This window comes from Vulpes vulpes, chromosome 10, assembly GCF_048418805.1.
Source record: "Vulpes vulpes isolate BD-2025 chromosome 10, VulVul3, whole genome shotgun sequence".
Lineage (NCBI taxonomy): Eukaryota > Metazoa > Chordata > Mammalia > Carnivora > Canidae > Vulpes > Vulpes vulpes.
The window spans coordinates 28,755,886-28,777,688 of NC_132789.1; the positions used below are offsets into that span (position 1 = coordinate 28,755,886).

The window sequence follows — 21,803 nt, forward strand, 5'->3', positions numbered from 1 at the left end:
CTAGCTGGAGAAGTGGGCCCAGGGCCTCAACCAGCTTAAATGCTGCTCAGAGAATATGGAATTTCTCTTCAGTGTGACCACCTCCAAGAGAAGCAGGTAAAACATGAGATGAAGAACTATCTTTCAAAATGGAATTTTTGGGCAGCCCCGGTGGTGCAGTGATTTAGCCCAGGGTGTGATCCTGGAGACCTGGGATCGAGTCCCATGTCAGGCTTCCTGCATGGAGCCTGCTTCTCCCTTTGCCTGTGTCTCTGCCTCTCTCTCTCTGTCTGAATAAATAAATAAAAAATCTTAAAAAAAAATGGAATTTTTCCTGTGATATTGCAGTGAATCCTATGAATACATTTAAAATAAGGTACCATCTACCGAAGTGAAAAGCAGGGTCTACCTGCAGAAGAAGACCATGGATTACATACCTGGGCCTCTTTGGTCTGAGTTTTGTGACTTTTAAAGCTTCCTTCATGATCATCCTCAACTGTAGAGCTGGCATTTAAGGCTGCAATTCGAATCTAAAAACAGGGATTTGAGGGAAGAAAAAAATTGCTTTTGAGATATCACTTGTCTCTTTAACAATCTACAACGAATACAATTCTGTTCCAGTGCATAACCTCTTATAGCTTGAACAGCTATGGCCTTCTCAGAATGTAATGAGCAATAAATGATCATCAAGGAAAAAAATAAGGACCAGAATATGTCCAGGAGGACCATAACAAGCTACACGGGGAGCATGTCCTGGGTACTATCCATTGCAAAAGGAACACCCCAGCAATGCCAGAAACAATAGAAGACATTAGAATAACAGATTTCAACAAAACATGTTAACTTTATACCTTTCTTTCAACTACGAAGAGGCCACTCCAAAAGAAGGCCAAACATCCTTACCCTCAATTGCTCCAACAGCTCTCCCAGGAGGAAGGCTGCCCCATACCGAGTGTCACCCAGGAAAATGCCCCTTGTCTCCAGGAGAAAAGGTACAAAAGAATACTAACAGCAAATATGCAAACACCAGTCCATACCATACTCAGAGAGCTTCAACGCTGCCACTGTGCACCACTTCCCATCACTGGTAGGGGCTGTACCAGTCCACAATCTCCTAGAGAAGAAACAGGAGGGACTGAGAGAGGGCTCAGGAAAAGACAGGAATACCATAGTTCCAGGGGCCCACCACAAAGCAGTCCCCAAATCCAGGGGCCTACCCAGCTCTAAGCACACAGGCTGGCAAGCAACAGCCTCAGATTGGTTGGGTTGAGATCTATCACCCAGGTCCCATGGCCAGAGCCTCTGCCTTAGCCAGGCAAGACACCAGACACGGGACACAGTAGACTGAGACCAACTCCTGCTCTCAGGGCTCACTGCTCAGCAGAGGAAAGAGACCTATAAACAGGTTTTTTTTCTTTTTCTTTTTTTTCCCCAATAATTTAATGAAATGAAGAGAAACCAAGGCAACATCTATGGGTGGAAAATAATTCACTCGAAGGGATCCTGGACAGTGAGGGAGGCAGCCCTTGTGGTAAGCCCTGAGGAACAGACAACAGTAGGGGGTGGTGAAACAAAGGGGTGGTGAGCTGTGGTGTGATGGGGAAATGTAGACACACTTGGGTGCCAACACAGCCCACGGCCAGGCCTTAGAACAGAGATGGATATGGAGGATGGAAGAGTGCCATGCCAGGGAACTGGGAACTTCAACCTGCAGACAACAGGGGAGCCACTGAGAGTTTTGGGGAAAACAAAATTTTAGAAATATAAAGAAAAAATATTAGAGGTAGGCAGACCAGTTTGAAGTCTGCAAAAAAAAAAAAAAAAGATAGGATTGGTGAGAATGTGTGGAAAAATTAGAATCTCATACATTACTGACAGGAAGCTAAAGTGTGCAGCTTCTGTGGAAACCGGTCTGGTAGTTGCTCCAAATGTTAAACCTGGAGTTACCATATGACCCAGAAATTCCACTCCTAGGTATCTAGCCAAGAGAAATGAAAAAATATGTCCATACCCAACCTGGTTCACGAATGATCATGGCACCACTATATATAACAGCTTCGAGGTAGAAACAACCCAAATGTCTGCCAAGTGATGAATGAATAAATAAAATAAATGGATAAATAAAATGTGGCATGTTGATACAATGGATTATTCTTCAATCATAAAGTACTGACACATGCTACAACAGGATGAACCTCGATGCTAAATGAAAGAAGCCAGTCACAAAAGGCCACATGTTGTCTGATTCTATTTATATGCAATGTCCAGAATAGTCAAATCTACAGAAACAGAAAGTAGATAGTGGACTGTGGAAAAGGGACAAATGGTGAATGACTACTAATAGAAACAGGGTTTCTTTCCAGGGTGATGATTATGTTCTAAAATTGGTTGTGGTAATAATTCCACACCCCTGTGAATACAATGAAAACCACTGACTTACACACCCCACATAGGTGAACTATATGGTATGTGAATTACATGCTGTTACTAAACAAGAGATAACAGGAACCTGGATGGGGCAGTGGACACAAGGGACACACTACAGGGGGTAGACTCACAGGACTCTGCACCTAGGAGGCTAGAGGGAGCAGAGGGGTTCTAGATAACACCAAGAGTTTTGGCCTAAGAGGCCAGGACAGGGAGGGGGGGCACCCCTCAAACAAGCCAGGTAGTGCAGGAAGAGGAGTCAGAAAAAATCCCATCAGAGAGGCCAGCAGAAGGCCCTGGAAGCAGAGGGAGTGAGCCTGGGCCTACAGACTGAATGCATGCTCCACCCAGATAACATGAATTGATTGCTACTATTGCCAACAGCACTGTAGCAATCATTTCTAGCATGGCTTCCACCATGGTCTGTGAGTTCTCTCAGGGTTCTTAAAAGAAAGGAAGTAGTCTTTTCACAGACAAGGAAGACTCAAACCTCCCCTGGGCTAATAGCTATTTTATCTCCTATGTTCTACATTTAGGAAAAAAGAATGCTGCTCAGTCTGGAGCTATGCCATGATGGACACTTTGATCATCATACAATATGAAAAAAAGAGAGAGAGAGAAGTAGAAACCATACGATTAAAACTGCATCTAGGGAAACCTGGATGGCTCAGTGGATGAGTGTCCGCCTTCAGCTCAGGGCATGATCCCCGGGTCCCGGGATTGAGTCCAGCATCAGGCTCCCCATGCCTGCTTCTCCCTCTGCCTAGGTCTCTGCTTCTCTCTGCATGTCTCTCGTGAATAAATAAATAAAATCATGAGAAGATACTACTATACACCTATTAGAATGGCCACCTTTTTAAAAAAAACTGACAATGCCAAGTCCTGGTGAGGATACAGAGCAACTGAAATTCACAGTGCTGATAGGAATACAAAACAGTACCATCATGGTGGAAAATAGTTTCTTATAAAGTTAAACACACATTTACCATATGATACAGCAATCTCATCCCAGCTATTTATCCTAGAGAAATATTCATACAAAGCTTGTATGTAAAAGTTTAAAGGTGCTCCATTCAAATTACCAAAAATATTCAACAGCTGAACAGATAAACTGTTGTGATATATCACGAGAATACTGCTCAGTAAGAATACTACTTACACAATAGAATAATACTGCCCTTTAAAAGGAACAAACAACTGATGCATGTAACAACTTGGATGAATCTCAAAGCCATTATGTTTTTTTAAGATTTTATTTATTTATTCATGAGAGACACACACACACACACACAGAGAGAGAGAGAGAGAGAGAGAGAGAGGTAGAGACACAGGCAGAAGGAGAAGCAGGCTCCATGCAGGGAGCCCGACGTGGGACTCGATCCTGGGTCTCCAGGATCACGCTCTGGACTGAAGGCAGCATTAAAACGCTGAGCCACCCGGGCTACCCTCAAAGCCATTATGTTGAGTGAAAGTTGACAGTCTTAGAGCACCTGGGTGGCTCAGTTGGCTTCAGCTCAGGTCATGATCCAGGGACCTAGGATCCAGCCCTATATCTGGCTCCAATCTCAGCACTGAGTCTACTTGAGATTGTCTTTCTCCCTCTGCCCTTCCCCACCACTCACATGTGCGCATGCACTCTCTCTTAAAATTAAGATCTTAAAAAAAAAAAAAAAAAAAAAAGAATATACACCAAATAATACAGCAACCAACTCTATGAAACAAAAAACATAGGAGATGCAAGGACACATAAATAAAAACACACTAATAAGAGACTTTCATTCACCACTGTCAGTGTAAGACAGGTCAAATAGAGAAAAAAATAAGGACACAGAAGATCCAAACAACAAAATGATTATAGAACTTACAGATGCATACCACTCTATACTCTGCTAATAGAGACTACATATACTCCAGCACTCACAGCATATTCACAAAACAAATGCAAATATTAAGTCACAGAGAAAACATCTTCTATAAATATGTGTTAAAAAAACCTCTGATCACAATACATTAAAACTACAATTTACTAACACTACCACCACCATCAACGACAGAAGACAGATCCTTCTATTTAAAAATTTAAGCACCTCCTATTAAACAAGTGGGTGAAAGGGAATGCAGCTAAAATTGGAGAAATGTAAAGAATTACTAACAATGAAAACATAAGCACTTTTATGTGTGAAAACACAACAAAAATCACTGGGTGGGGGAGCACTGTAGGATTATCTCCATAGAAGAAAAAGCCTTTGACAAAATTTAACACTCCCTTGTGATAAAAAGCACTCAAGAAAATAGGAATTAAATAATCCTTTCTTACATACCTAAGTCCTAAAACCAAAATCTTATTTAATAGAGAAACACTAGAGGCATTTCCATTAATATCAGGAACAAAGCAAGGATGCTCATTATGTCTGTTACTATCCACCACTATACTTATTAGCGTATTAGCAATGCCAATAGAAAAGGGAAACCAATTAGAGGTATAAGAATGAGTAAAGAAGTAAAACAATCATTTTTTTTTTTAATTTTTATTTATTTATGATAGTCACAGAGAGATAGAGAGAGGCAGAGACACAGGCAGAGGGAGAAGCAGGCTCCATGCACCCGGAGCCCGACGTGGGATTCGATCCCGGGTCTCCAGGATCGCGCCCTGGGCCAAAGGCAGGCGCCAAACCGCTGCGCCACCCAGGGATCCCCTAAAACAATCATTAATTTCAGACAATATAACAGAATATCTGGAAAACCCCCAAATCAATTATGAAACTTAAAAGACCTCAATGAAGTAGATGACATAATATTAATACACAAAAGTCAGTAGCATTCATAAAAACAAAAAATAAACAGAAGAAATTATGATAGAGAAAAATCCTGTTTGTAATAGCAACAAAGATGCTTAAATATTTAAAAATTAAGTTAACAAGGGACGCCTGGGTGGCTCAGTGGCTGAGCATCTGCCTTCATTTCAGGGCATGATCCCAGAGTCCTGGGATCAAGTCCTGCATCAGGCTCCTCACAGGGAGTCTGCTTCTCCCTCTGCCTATGTCTCTGCCTCTCTCTGTGTGTTTCTCATGAATAAACAAATAAAATATTTTTAAAAATTTAAAAAGAGTTGCTGGGAAAAATTGGTAGCCATTTGGTAAAGGTAAAATTTGACCCTTACCTCACACCACATATATACATAAACTCCAAATGGATTCGGGATCTAAATGAAAACAAAAGGAACCAGACAAATACTAGAAGAAAACACAGATGAATTCCTCTTTAACCTTGTATATGGAAAGGCTTTCTCACAATGATTTAAAATCCAGAGGCAGTAAGTTAATAATAATAATAATAATAAACATAAAAATGTTTTAAATTTTGCATAACAAAAAATTCAGCACAAGCAACAAAAGTAAAAATAAACAAATGGGACTGCATCAAACTAAAAAGCTTCTGCTCTTGGGAGACCTGGGTGGCTCAGCAGTTGAACATGGGCCTTTGGCTCAGGGTGTGATCCTGGGGTCCGGGGATCAAGTCCCGCATCGGGCTCCCTGCAAGGAGCATGCTTCTCCCTCTGCCTATGTCTCTGCCTCTTTCTCTGTGTCTCTCATGAATAAATAAATAAATCTTTTTAAAAAATAAAAATAAAAAGCTCTGCATAGGAAAAGAAATAATCAACAGAATGAAAAAACCACTTACAGAATAGGAAAAATATTTGCAAACCATATATCTGATTAAGGTTTATAACTAAAATATATAAAGAACTCATAAAATTCAATAGCAGAAAAAAAATAAAATAAAAAAATCCAATTAAAAATGGGGAAAGGCCACAGTAGCCAAACTGTGGAAGGAGCCTCGGTGTCCATCGAAAGATGAATGGATAAAGAAGATGTGGTTTATGTATACAATGGAATATTACTCAGCAATTAGAAACGACAAATACCCACCATTTGCTTCTACGTGGATGGAACTGGAGGGTATTATGCTGAGTGAAATAAGTCATTCGGAGAAGGACAAACAGTGTATGTTCTCATTCATTTGGGGAATATAAATAATAGTGAAAGGGAATATAAAGGAAGGGAAAAGAAATGTTGGGAAATATCAGGAAGGGAGACAGAACATAAAGACTCCTAACTCGGGGAAACGAACTAGGGGTGGTGGAAGGGGAGGAGGGCGGGTGTTGGAGGGGAATGGGTGACGGGCACTGAGGTGGACACTTGACGGGATGAGCACTGGGTGTTTTTCTGTATGTTGGTAAATTGAACACCAATAAAAAATTAATAAATAAAATAAATAAATAAAATAAAAATGGGGAAAGCACCTGACTAGGCATTTTTCCGAAGAAAATAAAATAATGGCCAACAAGTCCATGAAAAGGTACTCATCACTAATTATAAGAGAAATACAAATCAAAGCCACAGTGAGTTCACCTCACAAACCTATTAGAATGGCTATCACCAAAAAGTTAAAGAGATAACAAATGCTGGTAAGAATGTGGAGAAAAGGGACCCCTTGTATTGTTGGTAGGACTATAAATTGTTACCCCCTCTGGAAAATAATGGAGGTTCCTCAAAAAATAGAACCACTATATGATCCAGCAATTCCACGTCTGGGAATGCATCTGAAGGAAATGGAAACATGTCTGAGAGAGATCTGCATACCCAGGTCTTTAGCAGCATTGTTTACAAATAGCTGAGACATGGAAACAATGTAAGCATCCACCCAGGATGAAAAAAGAAGTTACACACACAAAAACACACACACACACACATACACACACACACACACACACGAATACTATTCAGCCATGGAGAAAAGATGGAAATCCTGCCATTTGTGACAAAATAGAAGGAACTTTAGGGCATTATGCGAAGTGAAATAAGTTACACAGAGAAAGACAAATACTATATGATCTCGCTTATACAGCAATCTAAAAAAAACAAACAAATAAAAACAAAATAACCGAAATTCATAGAAGAGATCAGATTCATAGAAGAGATCAGAGGCAGGAGGTGGGGAAAGGGTCGGGAGAGAGAATTGGATGAATGTGGCCAAAAGGTACAGACTTCTAGTTGTAACTAAGTACCAAGGATATAATATATATGATAACTATAGTTAACACTACTATATGGTATATTTGAAAGTAAAAGCTCCTAAGAGTTCTTATCATAAAGGAAAAACATTTTTTTCTTTGTATCTATATGAGATGAGATGACAGATATTAGCAAAACTAATTGTGGTAATCATTTTACAACACACGTAAGCAGTCATTATGCTGTATACCTAAAACTTGTATAGTGCTATATGTCAATTACACCTCAACAAAATTGAAAAAAAATTAATTAGAAAAGTTTTCAATAACAAAAAGTTAAAAGTCAATTGATAAATTGAGAGAAAAAAATTTGCAACATATATTGTAGACAAACACATAAAAAGCTCTTAAAAACTAAGGGACAGCACTAGTCACAACAGCCAAAAAGTAGAAGCAACCCAAGTAAGTGCCCATTCACAGATGACTGAATAAACAAGGGGCTTCTGGATGGCTCATTTAGTTACAAATCTGACTCTTGATCTGAGCTCAGGTCTTGATCTCAATCAAGGTCATGAATTCAAGCCCCACACTGGGCTCCACACTAGGCGTGGAGCTTACTTTTTAAAAAATTTTGGGGGATCCCTGGGTGGCGCAGCGGTTTGGCGCCTGCCTTTGGCCCAGGGCGCGATCCTGGAGACCCGGGATCGAATCCCACATCAGGCTCCCGGTGCATGGAGCCTGCTTCTCCCTCTGCCTGTGTCTCTGCCTCTCTCTCTCTCTGTGACTATCATAAATAAATAAAAAAAATTTAAAAAAAAAAAAAAGATTTAAAAAATTTTGGTATATACATACAATGAAATATATTCAGCCTTAAAGAAGAAGGACATTCTGACACATGTATGAACCTTGAAGATATGCTAAGTGAAATAAGCCAGCACAGAATGACAGTGTATGATTCCACTTATGTGAGGTACCTAAAGTAGTTAAATTCATAGAGACAGAAAGTAAAATGGTAGTTGCCAAGGACTGGGGGGAAGGGAAGGATGGAGAGTGTTTAATAGGTACAGAGTTTTAGTATGGGAAAATGTAAATAAAAGTTCTGGAGATGTATGGTGGTGATGGCTGCACAACAGTGTGGATGTACTTAATGCCATGGAACTGTACACTTAAAAATAGTTTAGGGGCACCTAGGTGGCTCAGAGGGTCAAGTGTCTGCCTTCAGCTCAGGTCATTGGTCCTAGGATCCAGCCCCAAGCAGGCCTCCCTGCTCAACAGGAGTCTGCTTCTCCCCCTCTATCTGTCCCTCAACCAACTCATGCTCTGTCTCTCTCTCAAATAAAATCTTTTTTAAAAAATTGTTTAGGGATCCCTGGGTGGCTCAATGGTTTAGCACCTTCCTTCGGCCCAGGGCATGATCCTGGAGACCCGGGATCAAGTCCCGCATCAGGCTCCTTGCATGGGGCCTGCTTCTCCCTCTGCCTGGGTCTCTGCCTCTCTCTCCCTCTGTGTCTCTCATGAATGAATAAATAAAATCTTAAAAAAACAAAATTCTTTTAAACATTACATTTCACATTAATATTATACCATAAGCCAAGGGGAAAAAAAACTGATAGGAAAATAGGGAAAATATGTGAATAAATAATTCACTCAGACATACAACTGGCTCTCAAACTTGAAAAAATTTTCATACTCACTCATAATTAGAGAAATGCAAATTAAAGCACTGAGACACTATTTTTATCACACTATCACTATCGCACTGGCAAAATTAACAGCACGTTCTGTTGGAGGTGGCCAGGAAACAGGCACTATTTTCATACATTGCTGATGGAAATGCAAACTGGCACAACCACTCTAGAGGGGAATTTGACAACAGCTAAGAAAATTACAAATGCCCTTACCATTCAACCCAGCAATTCTACTTCTAGGAATCAATCCTAAAGATGCACCTCCAACAATATGAAATACATATATACAGGGTTATTCATTCCAGCATTGTTTGTCATTTCAAGAGACTGGAAACAACCTAAATAGTTATAGATAGTATAGTGGATGGATAAACCATGGTACTTCCACACAGTGAATACGCAGCTGTAAAAATTAATGAGGAAATGTTATAGCAGCATTTTTCAAAGTAACCAAAAGTAGAAACAACTCAAATGTCCATCAACTGATAATTGGATAAATAAAATGTGATGTATTCATAAAACAGAATATCATTCAGCCATAAAAAGTTAATGAACTATTGACAATAGGATGAACCATGAAAACATTATGCTAAATGGAAGAAATCAGTCACAGACCACATACTGCATGATCCCATTTATATGAACTGTCCAGAATAGGCAAATCTATATAGACAGAAATTACTAGTGACTGCCTAGGGCTAAGGGAGGAGGCAATGAGAAGTGACTATTAATAGGTACAGAGTTTCTTTCTGGGGTGATAAAAATGTTCTAAAATTGATTGTGGTGACACCCAACTCTATGAATATTAAAAACCACTGTATTGTATGTACATTTTATCCCAATGAATAGGCAAATTGTGTATGAATTGTTTCAATAAAACTTTTTAAAAATGAGTAAGATTTCTATGAACACAAAGGGTGATTTTTCAAGACATTGTTAATTGAAAAAAGCTAACACAATTATCTATAGTATGCTATCTCTCATATACAAAAGAAGCGGATATGAACACCTGTTCATCTGTGCGAAAGAAAGGATAATCCAGACACCAAAGATATCAGTTAGCTGCAGGGGATGAGTGGAAAAGGGGTGAAAGGTAGGGGAGAACAGGAACAAGATGGCAGGGGTGGGGGGGGGAGAAGTGACACTTCCCTGAGTATACCTTTGTTACAGTTCTTACTCTTATAACCACAGTCATGCTTCCTACTTGAAAAATAATTAAAACCAACTAAGATCTAGGTGGAACCCAAAATGGAACATAAATGTCAATAGTGAACATACTGTGTTACAAATACATGACCACATTGAAGGGTACGCGGAAGAAAAGAACTAATTTTTTATATATATATTTTAAAGATTTTTATTTATTTATTCATAGAGATGCAGAGAGAGAGAGGCAGAGACACAGGCAGAGGGAGAAGCAGGCTTCATGCAGGGAGCCTGACGCGGGACTCGATCCACGGTCTCCAGGATCACGCCCTGGGCTGCAGGCGGCGCTAAACCGCTGCGCCACCGGGGCTGCCCGAAAAGAACTAATTTAAGTAACTGTGGAGAATAGTATCTTGATTGGATATTGTAAGGCTAAAGATAAGAATTGCGATTCAAGATTTGGGGCAGAGAGAACACAATACGAGCCTGTAACATCTGGAGGTGCCAGAAAATAAATAAATGCTCCCCAAAATGATGAGGATTTGTTGAGAAGACACAGCAGCTAACCTGAAGGAGATCCTGAACAAGCAAAGTCAGAACAGTGTACAACAAAATGATGGTAACATTAGATTTTTTTTTATTAGATTTTAACCCATGGAATAAAATGAATATCCCTGGGGCCCATACTAATGAGAGAAGGGATAGCTCTCCCTTTAATTGAATTTGAATTAATAAATGTAAAAGGGAAGAGAGTAATAGATAATTACCTTTAGGCACACACCACAGGGACCCACAAATGGATCCTAACTATGGTCAGTGGGCATAAATTTGTGAAAACCAGAATTCCCATCCTTCCAAAGTATTTCACCCAAGATACCTACTAACTGGACAGGGAAAGTTAGTAACTCTATAGGAACTTTTCAGTTGGCAGACACTAAACCAAGCAATCAAGATAAATATCACCAGTTATAAGACACATCAGCATCTTGAACTCCTTGGTATAATGCACTAAGGACAACACAATGTTTGTGTTATTGTGGCACAAAATGCATAACTTCACATGAATCATGAGAAAACATTAGACAAATCCAAGTTGAGAGATATTAGACTGATATCTGATTACTGACAAGTACTCTTGAAAAATATCAAGACTAAGACAACACTAAGTAATCGTTAAGGACTAAGGAGACTGGGATGTCTTAATGGCTCAGTGGTTGAGTGGCTGCCTTCAGCTCAGGCCATGATCCCAGGGTCATGGAATCGAGTCCTGCATCGGACTCCCCGCAGGAAGCCTGCTTCTCCTTTTTTTAAGATTTTACTTATTTATTCGTAGACACAGAGGGAGAGGCAGAGACACAGGCAGAGGGAGAAGGAGAAGCAGGCTCTGTGCAGTGAGCCCGATGTGGGACTCAATCCAGGGTCTCCAGGATCACACCTCAGGCTGCAGGCGGCGCCAAACCGCTGCGCCACCAGGGCTGCTCCCTGCTTCTCCTTCTGCCGAAGTCTTTTGTCTCTCTGTCTCTCACGAATAAAGAAAGAAAATCGTTAAAAAAATAAAAAAGGACTAAGGAGACTAAGGAGCAAGAACTATTGAATAAAGAAAGGAAGAAAGAAAATATCTATTCCTTTCTCAGACTCCCAGCCCAGCAATCATATTACCCCAGAATAGCATATTTAGGAATTTAACCTCACAAATTTCCAAACACGTTAGGCCATGGTTTCCATAGCCTTAAGAACATATGATAAAGAAGAGCACACACTGAGTAACTCAGCACCCTGACGCAGTCAGTGATAAAAGGTGGTATTTCCTGACGTGCTCTGGTTTGGGAGTCGGGAAGCCTAGATCTTAGGCTGTGCTGTGGCTCTCTTCTTGGCTGTGTCATCAGCTTGGCCTAAGAGACCCCTCTTTGATTCTCAGTTTCCTCTACCCGATGAGGTTTTGGGCTAGACTAGGGGTCTGCAAGCTAACCTGCCTTGGAGCAAAGAATGGTTCTGACATTTTTAAATGGATGAAAAAATTCATGACACACGAAAATCATATAAAAATTACATAAGATTCAAATTTTAGTGTCCATAAATAAAATTGTATTGGAACACTGCCACTCGCTTACCTATTGTCTCTGCCTGTATCCAATGTACGATGCCAGAACGGAATAGACAAAGTAGGCCTCCTAAGCCTAAATTACTATTATAAATGTTTATTACATTCACAGCATACTCTGATATATAATTCTATTAATATTACAAATATTACTGCACTTACAACCTAAGTCTGCCGACCTCTGAAGGAGACCACTCAAAGCATGTTTCAGGTTTTTTTTTTTTTTTTTCTTAAAATTTTATTTTATTCATGAGAGACAGAGAGAGAGAGAGAGGCAGAGGACATAGGCAGAGGGACAAGCAGGCTCCACGCAGGGAGCCCCATGCGAGACTCGATCCCAGGACCCGGGATCACAACCTGAGCTGAGAAGGCAGATGTTCCAGCGCTGAGCCACTCAGGCGTCCCGGATATTTTCGTTGTAACCACAGTTATGGATCCCATGCAACGAATTTTAGCTGCGTGAAACCCCAAGTCCCATAGTTAAGACCCATAAACCCATAGTAAGCCAGGCCCCAAAGAATTAAGTGACTCCGAAGTCACTTGTGCGGACACCTGAGTGTGTCAGTAGGCTGTGTGTAGCTGGGGTCCTCCTCCTCCTCCTAGGAAGCAGTGCAGTCAAGATTTTCAGTCTAGGGGCGCCTGGTGGGCTGAGTCCTTTAGGGCATGCAACTCTTGACCTCCTGGTGATAGGTTCAAGTCCCACAGGGGGTTACTCAAAATAAAATTACTCAAAAATAAAATCTTTAACATTTATGTTTTTCTTTCAGTCTAGACTTGGGCTGGTCCACTAGTTGGCTGACTCTGGACAAGACCCTTCACCTCGCGTGGGCCTCCGTTTCCAGCCGTGTACACGGCGTTACGGGCAGCAGCAGCACTCACCTCTCGGGGCTGCTGTGAAGGTGAAGTCAAAGGACGCAAGCGAAGGGGCGAGCCCCGGGCTCAGCGCCGGGCAGACGCACCGCCAATGGTGGCTCCCGCTGCCGTCACCGAGAACCGCTCCCGACGCTGGAGCCCGGCCTCGGCACCCCAGGGTGACGGCCAGGGCGGGGAGGAGGCCCGGCCAAGCCGCTCCCGCCCTCCGGCCTCGGTTTCCCCGAATGGGACACTCAGGCTACCGGGGGGCCCCTCTGCCCCCCCGCTCCCGCGTCCGCACCGGCCTCGGCCCGGCGCCCGCTGCCCCCCAGGCCCGCGCCCCTTCTCCCGCCCCCCGTTCAGCAGAGCCGCGCCCCCTCCCGGGGGAGGCCCCCGAGCCCGCCACCCGGGAACTCACCGGGCGTCTCCAAGGCAACGGCCTGCCCGCCTCGACCCCCGCGCCGGCCGGCTGCGCGCCTGACAATAAGGCGCGCTCCCATTGGCTCCGGTGCCGGCTCCGCTGGCCAATCAGCGAGGGCGCACGCGCCGCCGGGCGAGCGAGCTCCCCTGGCCCTCGCGGGCTGCGAGCGGCGGGCGCGCGAGTGTCCCCCTCCGGCTGCTTGGGGCGGGGGCGCCCCGACGACGTGGGTCGGGCTTCCCTGCTCCGCCGCTTGTAATACCTGGGAAACGCGGAGCTCGGCGCCTGGCCCTGAGCAGCCGCTAAAGGACGGTTTGCTACAACCTGGGGCAGGTGCTCGGAAGGCAGGGGACACTTGGGGACGCTTAGAGGGAACCGGGGGAGGAGGGGCGTTCCCCCTTATATATCCCGAGCCTCGCCTCGTTCTGAAAACGATTTGAAGCCCGAAAGGTACAGATACAATCAGCCAATGAGACCAAGATAAAGGGCAGCCCGGGTGGCTCGGCGGTTTAGCGCCGCCTTCCGCCCAGGGTGTGACCCTGGAGACCCCGGATCGAGTCCCACGTCGGGCTCCCTGCATGGGGTCTGCTTCTCCCTCTGCCTGTGTCTGTCCTTTCTCTGTGTGTGTGATTAATAAATAAAATCTTTAAGAGACAAAGATAAAAGTCACACACACACACAAAAAAAAAAGACAGGTAAATGAACGGGGGGCGGGGGGGGGGAGTAACAGAATTCCAAAGCTGAAGAGGATTCAGCATTGAAAGTTTCCCGAAAACGGCCTTGGGCTGAAAGAGGTTAAGCCCTTGGAAGCTCAGAGGTTTTTCAGGGAAAGGTTTCAGAGTGGTTGGGATTCATAGTTGCTGAAGTCCAGCAAAAAAAAAAAAAAAAAAAAAAAAAAAATTTAAATAGGAATGTTATGGCTTTCTCTTTGACCTTATGTAAAAGCGATAAAATCATGATGAACTCATAGCGTCAGTTCAGAACAATAAGCTTCAGTTGTGCACCAGGAGTTGCAAAAATAATGGAGTCACTAATCTTGACATGGAGAGTACAGCCTTGGGTGGGGGAGGGCAGTGGACCCAGGCAGAAACAGGTGGTTTCAAGTTTAATGGATAACAAGCACCCCTGGATGCAGCTCTCACACCTGAGTTGTATCTTAAAATATGCTCTGGAGTGAAACAGGTGAGAAAAGATGGCAAGAGCGGCCCACGTAGCAAGGAGCTGTGTGGCAAGCTTTTGGAGGTGAGAAACAGTACGGGCAGTGTAGGATCACTCTGGCAGCACAGTATTACCAGGGGCCAAAGTTCAGGGCCACAGTGAGGATAATGTGGAGACAGGGAGGGGACAATCGTCCACAGCAACCAAATGACCTCACTCTCACTACAGTAGGGGAAAAACATTCAAAGTGGGACCAAGGCAGGAGGCTACTACCTTAAGGTCCTGGCTAGAGTTAGGCCTGAATCCCTGCTTGGGCACTTTAACCATTCATTCAGATTCAACCCAGGAACATTCCCTGAGCTCCTCTGGGAAGCAGAACACCATGCTGGCAGAAGGAATGAGCACAGGAAAAGTTGGGCCAGGGAGCCAAAGGAAGGAACTCCGAGCTCTAGGTTTTAATGAGAGTCCACAGCAGTGGTCGGGTACAAAGAGCAAAAGCACAAGAACTGTTCCATTGGGAACTAACTTTACCACGTTGACAGCACAGACCAAAAATCTCAACTTGGTACTCCACTGACGTACAAGGTGTACAAGGATGATAAGACTTCCAACTATAGGTAAACACAGTGCCCACCACCAGGTCTAAGGGTCATGATATGTAAACTCTGCATCAAACATCTGGAAGGTCACTGTAAAGGACACCTTTTGGGCTCCCCCCACCATGCCCGTCTATCCCCTAAAATGTGAAAGCATAATATAGTATTTAGATGGGAATTGCATTCATTCTGTTTGTAGTGGCAGACGTTTCATTTCCAGGTTTGCCATTCCAGGACATGACTTTTACAAGGTGCACAGCTACAGAGGAATTTTGGTAAGACTCATGGGAGAAGATGGAGTTTGGAAATACCCGGGAAAGGGCCCTGAAGCCCAACCGCACTGCTCCCCTGGTGGGCACAGCATTCCATGGGCAGTAAGTTACATGGGCCAACCCAAGCTGAGGGTAGGAACATCTGGTCAGCAAAAGCTGTAGGAAGACCCAGCCTGGACCGGCTGCCAGCTCCACCAGCCTGCCCATGGGGATAGAAAACCAGGCCTCCAGGCTGTACTATCCACCCTTGGATTTGAGCAAGCCTACACACAATACATGAGACAGTGGCCTGGAAGTCTGGAAACATCTCACCTCTCAGATTCCCTAAAGTTCCCACCTCACACACCAACCCTGATGCCCAGGGTGACCCAGAATGCCAGGGAAGGGTAAAGGGAGATAAATAAGTCACGTTTGAAAGACGAAGATTTCAGGGTGGGACAGAAAAAAAGAAAGACAAAAATCTCTTTATTTGATATGAGGCTGGGGAAGAAGATGACTGTGGGGTCACAGGCAGATCTGCATGAATGAGCACCAGAAGCTGGTACCCAGCAGGCCCTTACTCTGCCAGGAGGTCTCTCTGGAAGGGGCAGACAGCTGACAGATGCATGCCTTGGGTGCCCTCTGTGCCAGTCATAGAAAAGTCATGACTGTCCCATTCTTGCCAATCTGCCAGGGCTCCAGGGGGAAAAAGCGGATAATTATCCTTCAAGAGAAAAGAAAAAGCAAAAAACATGTAATCAGCTCCTTGGCTAATGCCTCATATTCCAAGACTGCTAGCTGGGCACTCCTACCCTGGACTCCCAGAGCAGCCTACCTTAGCCCATTAATGATCTCCCACTGTGTCCCCTCAGGGGCAGAAGGGAGCCTCTAGGGTCACTGCATGCTCTGTGGGTAGCCCACTCACTCTCAAACTGCAAGCTCCCTGGGGGCATGTGCAGTACCCCCAGGCACTTCTGTTTTCTCAAAGTTACCTCAAAACCAGACACAGGGTGACCTGACACCCCCCCCCCGCCCCCCACTAATGTCTATGGAGTGCACAACACGCCCCTCTCACAGAAGTGATGAGAAGTTCCTGGTAAAGAGTAAGATACTTGGGGTAGCCTGAGGGATGGTAGGGGAAGGGTTGGTGTGACAACTTTGGTTTTCCCATCTGTAAACCTCACAGGGACAGCATGTCTGCACAAGGTGATATGAACAGAGGGACAGAGATTGTGTGGATCAAATGGGAACATGCAAATGTTAGGTATCTATAGATAACCTGGCACAGGTAACCATTCACATGTTACATATCGTTCTTACAATTTTTACCTCATCCCGACTTGAAGACCAGGTCTGAGCACTCCCAGGAGTAATCCTCACTAGGCCTCTTAGGCCAACAAAGGATCCATTCTGGAAGGTTCTTTCAAGTTTCTCATGCTCTTAGTTCCTCATAGGCATGGGGTTGGCTCAGGAATATTTTTCACCCAGAAAGAAACTTTAACCCTGACACAGAATCCCAGGTTGGGGGGCTGTTCGGGCTTCTTGGGTGATTATTAATACATTCCCCTCTAGTCACAGAAGAGAAGCCTACAAACCAGAGGTGGTTCATTTCGGGGTTTGTCACTCCCTGAGTCCCTGAGCTGTCCTGGACTCAGAACCCAGGTCTCCAGACATCTAAGCCAACTTTCTTTCCACTACTCCCTGAGTCTCCCAGGACCTATTTGGCTACAGGCCCAGAGGTCACACATCTGACCAAGCTGGAGAAGTTCTCCTAGAAAATCATTCTTGATTTTCTAAGATGTGGAGAAGGCTAAAGGCAGATGATAAACGGCCATAGCTTTGTTAGCTATGTTATGCTATGTTAACATATGCTATGTTAGCTAAAATAACATATATGCTATGTTAGCTAAAATAACAATTTGTTATTGTTAACAAATAACATTCTAACCTACCCCTGTGCCAAGGCACAGAGAGTGCACCCCCATCCCCCAGGACTCTAGCAATTCCCCCAGGGAGCAGTTCAAGGAGAGCTTTCCCACTTCACAGCCTTCCAAACCTTCACCGAGGTTTGGAAGGTCACACCTTGCCCAGGTGTTAAGGAAACCACGGCAGTGTCAGGAATCCATTCAATTCCTCTACCCTTCTGAGGGTGGACCCAGCATCCGCGGGCCCAGGGCCCTAGCTGAGGACTGCCTTTCCCCCAACCTTGGGAGGGGCTCGGGGATGGGATCACGGCCCCCATCCTCTCCGTGCCCCCACGCACCGATCCTGGCCCAGGTCCAGCTCCTTGGTGAGGAACTCGAAGAATCGGGCGCTGTGGGCACGGTTCTCCTCGGCGGTGCCCACCACTGCGATGGAGGAGATGAGCAGCTGCGCGCAGGGCTCGGGGGAGCCGTTCACCGCCATGGCCAGACCCGGCCGCACCGTTACGTTCACGCGCTGCGGGCAACACCGAAATTTCGCCTGAAGCCGGTGCAGGCCGCGTTCGCGCTGAGGCCCCGGGAGGGCGAGAGGCGACCTGCGCGGGCCCCCGGGGTCAGGGCTGGAGGCTCGGGGCGGGGTCCCGGGGGGTCGCGCTGGTGTCAGGGCCAGGGAGGGCAGCACGGGGCCGACGGGGCGGGGGGGTGGGGGGCCCTGCGACGCAGAGCCGGGGGTGGGGGCTGGCCCCAGCCCGGCAGCCTCCTCCCGCCCCGTGCCGCCCGGCCCACGCTCACGTCCTCGGGCTTGCCCAGGATGGCTGCAGTGGCCGCGCACAGCCGCTTCTCCAGCCCCGCGGGCACACGGCTGGCGGGCAAGTTGGTGTCCACCTCGACGAACGGCATGCCTGGCGGGAAGGAGCCGCCGCGCCGCCGCCGCGGAGAAGCCGGGCTCAGAGCGCGGGTCGGGGCGCCCGGGTCGCGGACTGGGCGGCGGGGGCGGGCGCCACGGGACCGGGCTCCCTATTGGCTGCGCAGGCAGCAGCGCCCCGGGATTGGCTGCGCCGTCTACACCCGCCTCGGCGCGAGGCCGATTTCCGGAGTCCCAAGGCCCCTCGGGGGCGGGGGCGACCCGGGTGCGCGACCCGCCCCCCGGGCGCCGGCGGAGCGCGGGCGGCCCAGGGTCCCCGGCCCTGCTCCCCCCGCCCGCGGGCCCGAGGGCTTCCTGGCGCCGCCGCCCCGGCTTCCTAACCCGGGCTTAGATTGTTAACCTTGAAGATGAAAGAGCCAGTTATTTTACCAGAAAAAAAATGGGTTTATTCGAGGGTAGCCGAGAATTGCAATTTGGGACGTGCAGCCTAAGGCAAAACCATCGGCAAGTCCAAACGGAGAGAAACGTGCTTCTTAACAGAAAAAAAGGAGGAGCTGGGAGGGGCTGTTAAAAACAGAAAGTGCGGGGCACCTGGGCGGCTCGGTGTTGAGTGTCCGCCTTTGGCTCAGGTCGTGATCCCGGGGTCCGGAGATCGGATCCCACATCGGGCTCCCCTTGAGGAGCCTGCTTCTCCCTCTGCCTCTCTGCGTCTCCCATGAATAAATAAGATCTTTTAAAAATAAAACTAAAAAAACTTTTTTTAAAGTGCGCGGGAATAAACTGGGAATCAAGAGTGTAGGCGCTTTTCAATGGCTGAGTTGTGACAGCCTCTCTCTGGCCGGACGGGGGCAGGGGCACCGAGGGGGTCTTTCTTTCCCCTGCTGGTAGTACTCAGACCGTCTTCCCCTTGGGTTCGTTCTTCCGACCGAGGTTGCAAAGGGCCGCAAGGAGTAGTAGGTGTGAGCGCCCCCCCTTCTGGCCGCCCGACCTTACTGTACAAGAGGTTTCCTTTATTCAGTTTCGCAAAATGGGGATTTGGACACACACCAGAAACACATCTGTAGGGGCCTTTCCCAGGCTCTATCTGAATTTTTTTTCATCCCTTTTTTACTGTGTTGCTACCATTTCCAAGTGAGGCGACTTCACGTTATATGTGGGGATCTGCGCTTCTCTTGACCCGGAGCCAGGTGACACTTGTGAGTTCAGGAGAGGCTGGGCAGAGAACCTCCAGTTTACTGCATCCCTACCTGGTCCCGACAGACATCTGCTTTTGTGGCCTCTGGCACCTGTGGCGACCTTGTCTCATAGTGAAATACTACACACCATGGAGTGAAAGCCAGGTCCTAGTCCAATTACCAGCCATGTTTATATAGTACCCTATATTTTTATAGTCAAAACAAAATGTATTACTTAAAACATGGACATCTGGAGGTGCCTGGGTGGCTCAGTCAGGTTAAGCATCTGCCTTCCGCTAAGGTCCTGGAATGGAGCCCTATATGTCAGGCTTCCTGCTGAGCAAGGAGTCAGCTCTATCTCTCCCCCTGGCTCCCCCCCACCCCCCAAGCTTGTGCACACACTCTCTCTCATAAATAAAATATGTTTTAAAAAACATAGAAATCGGGACACCTGGGTGGCTCAGCAGTTGGGTGTCTGCCTTTGGTTCGGGTGGTAATCCTGGGGTCCAGGATTGAGTCCCGTGTCCGGCTTCTTGTGGGGAGCCTGCTTCTCCCTCTGCCTGTGTCTGCCTCTTTCTCTCTCTCTCTCTCTCATGAATGAATAAATCTTAAAAAAAAAAAAAATGGAAATCTCTTGATATGGCTAAACATGGTACTCTGGTACTCTTGTCAGTGTTGCAAAGTTGTTTGACTTATAAATGAAAATACAATTGAAATTATGTGGGAGTAAAAAAAAAAGAAATTATGTGGGAGTGTATATGAATAATTTCAATTACACTTCTAAAATTCTATATGAGTGAGCATATTAAAGGAGGCTTGGGCACCTGGCCGGTTCAGCCAGTAGAGAATGTGACTCTTGATCTCAGGGTTGTAGGTTCAAGCCTCATGTTGGGTGTAGAGATTACTCAGAAATAAAATCTTTAGGGACACCTGGGCGACTCAGAGGTTGAGCACCTGCTTTTGGCTCAGGGTGTGATCCCGGGGTCCTGGGATCAAGTCCTGCATCAGGCTCCCCTTGGGGAGCCTGCTTCTCCCTCTGCCTGTGTCTCTGCCTGTGTCTCTCTCTCCGTCTCTTATGAATAAACAAATCTTAAAAATAAATAAATAAAATCTTAAAAAAAAAAAAAAGGAGGGGCACTTGGGTGGCTCAGTTGATTAAGCATCTGCCGTCAGATCAAGTCATGATCCCTGGGGTCCTAAAATCGAGCCCCGCGTCTGGCTCCCTGCTCAGTGGAGAGCCTGCTTCTCCATCTCCCTCTACCATTTCCTCTTTCTTCTCTTTCTCTCTCTCAAATAAATATAATCTTTAATTTTTTCCTCTCTTTCTCTCTCTCAGATAAATATAATCTTTAATTTTTTAAAGATATATTTATCTGAGAGAGACAGAGACCATGAGAGAGACAGAGATAGAGAAGGTGTGCACATGAGCAGGGAAGAAGGGCAGAGGGAGAGGAAGAAGCAGACTCCTCGCTGATCAGGGAGCCGAATGTAGACTCCATCCCAGGACCCTGAGATCATACCCTGAGCCAAAGGCAGACGGTTAACCAACTGAGCCACCCAGGCACCCCTAAATAAACTTTTTTTTTTTTTTAAAAAGGAGCCTCCGTGAGAAGGCAGCAGACTGAAAGGCTAATCGTGACCCTGTCCCATTAGCAGTTTATTAGATGACTAAGACATTAGAGGGTCTAGGACACAAGACAGGTAGATTGTGACAGCCTTAAGGAGAAAGGACAGGGACAGGTGGCAAGTCTGGGACCCAGGGTGGGGCACAAATAAGACAGTGGTCGGGGTTAAGTAGGCTTGAAAGAACAAGGCCTCTCAGCAGCACCTGGAGGGCCAAGAACTAATCTGGGACTCCCCTCCCTGCAAGGTGCTTTACGAACCAGCCCTGCACCCACCCCACCTGTGGGAGACAGCATCATCCCAGAGGGAGGACAGAGACCAAGGCCAGGCCCGATTCAGACATCTCTTCACCAGGTCAACCCCCATCTGTGACCCATGCTCAGCCCAGGGGCTATTGAACCAGCTTTATTCCAGGACTGAGGGAGGGAAGCACTGGGGCTGAGGAGCCCAGGGGGGGTTACCTGACTCGGCCTGGGGCTAGGGAAGTCAGGGAAGTCTCCCTGGAGAAGCAACATGGTGACAAATGCCTAAAGACCAGAAGGGGCACCGGGCAAAGGTGAGGAAGGGCCCTATTAGCAACAGAAACAG

At 46.0% G+C, this 21,803-nt stretch overlaps 2 protein-coding genes across 7 annotated transcripts in view; both read right to left on the reverse strand.

Moving 5' to 3' along the window:
- Positions 1–13,733, reverse strand: part of CABIN1 (calcineurin binding protein 1) — a 152,712-nt gene extending 138,979 nt beyond the window's left edge. For 2 of the 6 annotated variants that reach the window (XM_025982684.2, XM_025982682.2), the window contains exons 1-3: positions 13,626–13,733; positions 1,017–1,093; positions 417–509 (exon numbers count right to left, since the gene is read on the reverse strand). In XM_025982684.2, coding sequence (XP_025838469.1) covers positions 417–509; positions 1,017–1,019 — 96 coding nt within the window. In that variant the 5' untranslated portion in view covers positions 1,020–1,093; positions 13,626–13,733. Of the gene's footprint in view, positions 1–416; positions 510–1,016; positions 1,094–13,234; positions 13,505–13,625 lie in introns of those variants that run through there. The other 4 variants (XM_072723349.1, XM_072723347.1, XM_025982683.2 and 1 more) reach the window with 3 other exon arrangements.
- A 2,343-nt stretch (positions 13,734–16,076) lies between these two features.
- DDT (D-dopachrome tautomerase) lies at positions 16,077–18,550 on the reverse strand. Its single transcript, XM_025982733.2, has 3 exons — positions 18,345–18,550; positions 17,894–18,069; positions 16,077–16,354 (listed from the first exon to the last, which is right to left on the reverse strand). The coding sequence occupies exons 1-3, from the start codon at positions 18,450–18,452 to the stop codon at positions 16,282–16,284; spliced, it is 357 nt and encodes a 118-aa protein (XP_025838518.1). The 5' UTR covers positions 18,453–18,550; the 3' UTR covers positions 16,077–16,281.
- Positions 18,551–21,803: the final 3,253 nt, after the last annotated feature.

Coding starts and splice junctions, on each gene's coding strand:
- DDT (XM_025982733.2), bottom strand. CDS start 18,452: ATGCCGTTCGTCGAGGTGGACACCAACTTGCCCGCCAGCCGTGTGCCC. Junction 18,070..18,344: donor TCCTGGGCAAGCCCGAGGAC/GTGAGCGTGGGC, acceptor TGTTGCCCGCAG/CGCGTGAACGTAACGGTGCG. Junction 16,355..17,893: donor CTGGACCTGGGCCAGGATCG/GTGCGTGGGGGC, acceptor TTTCTCTTGAAG/GATAATTATCCGCTTTTTCC.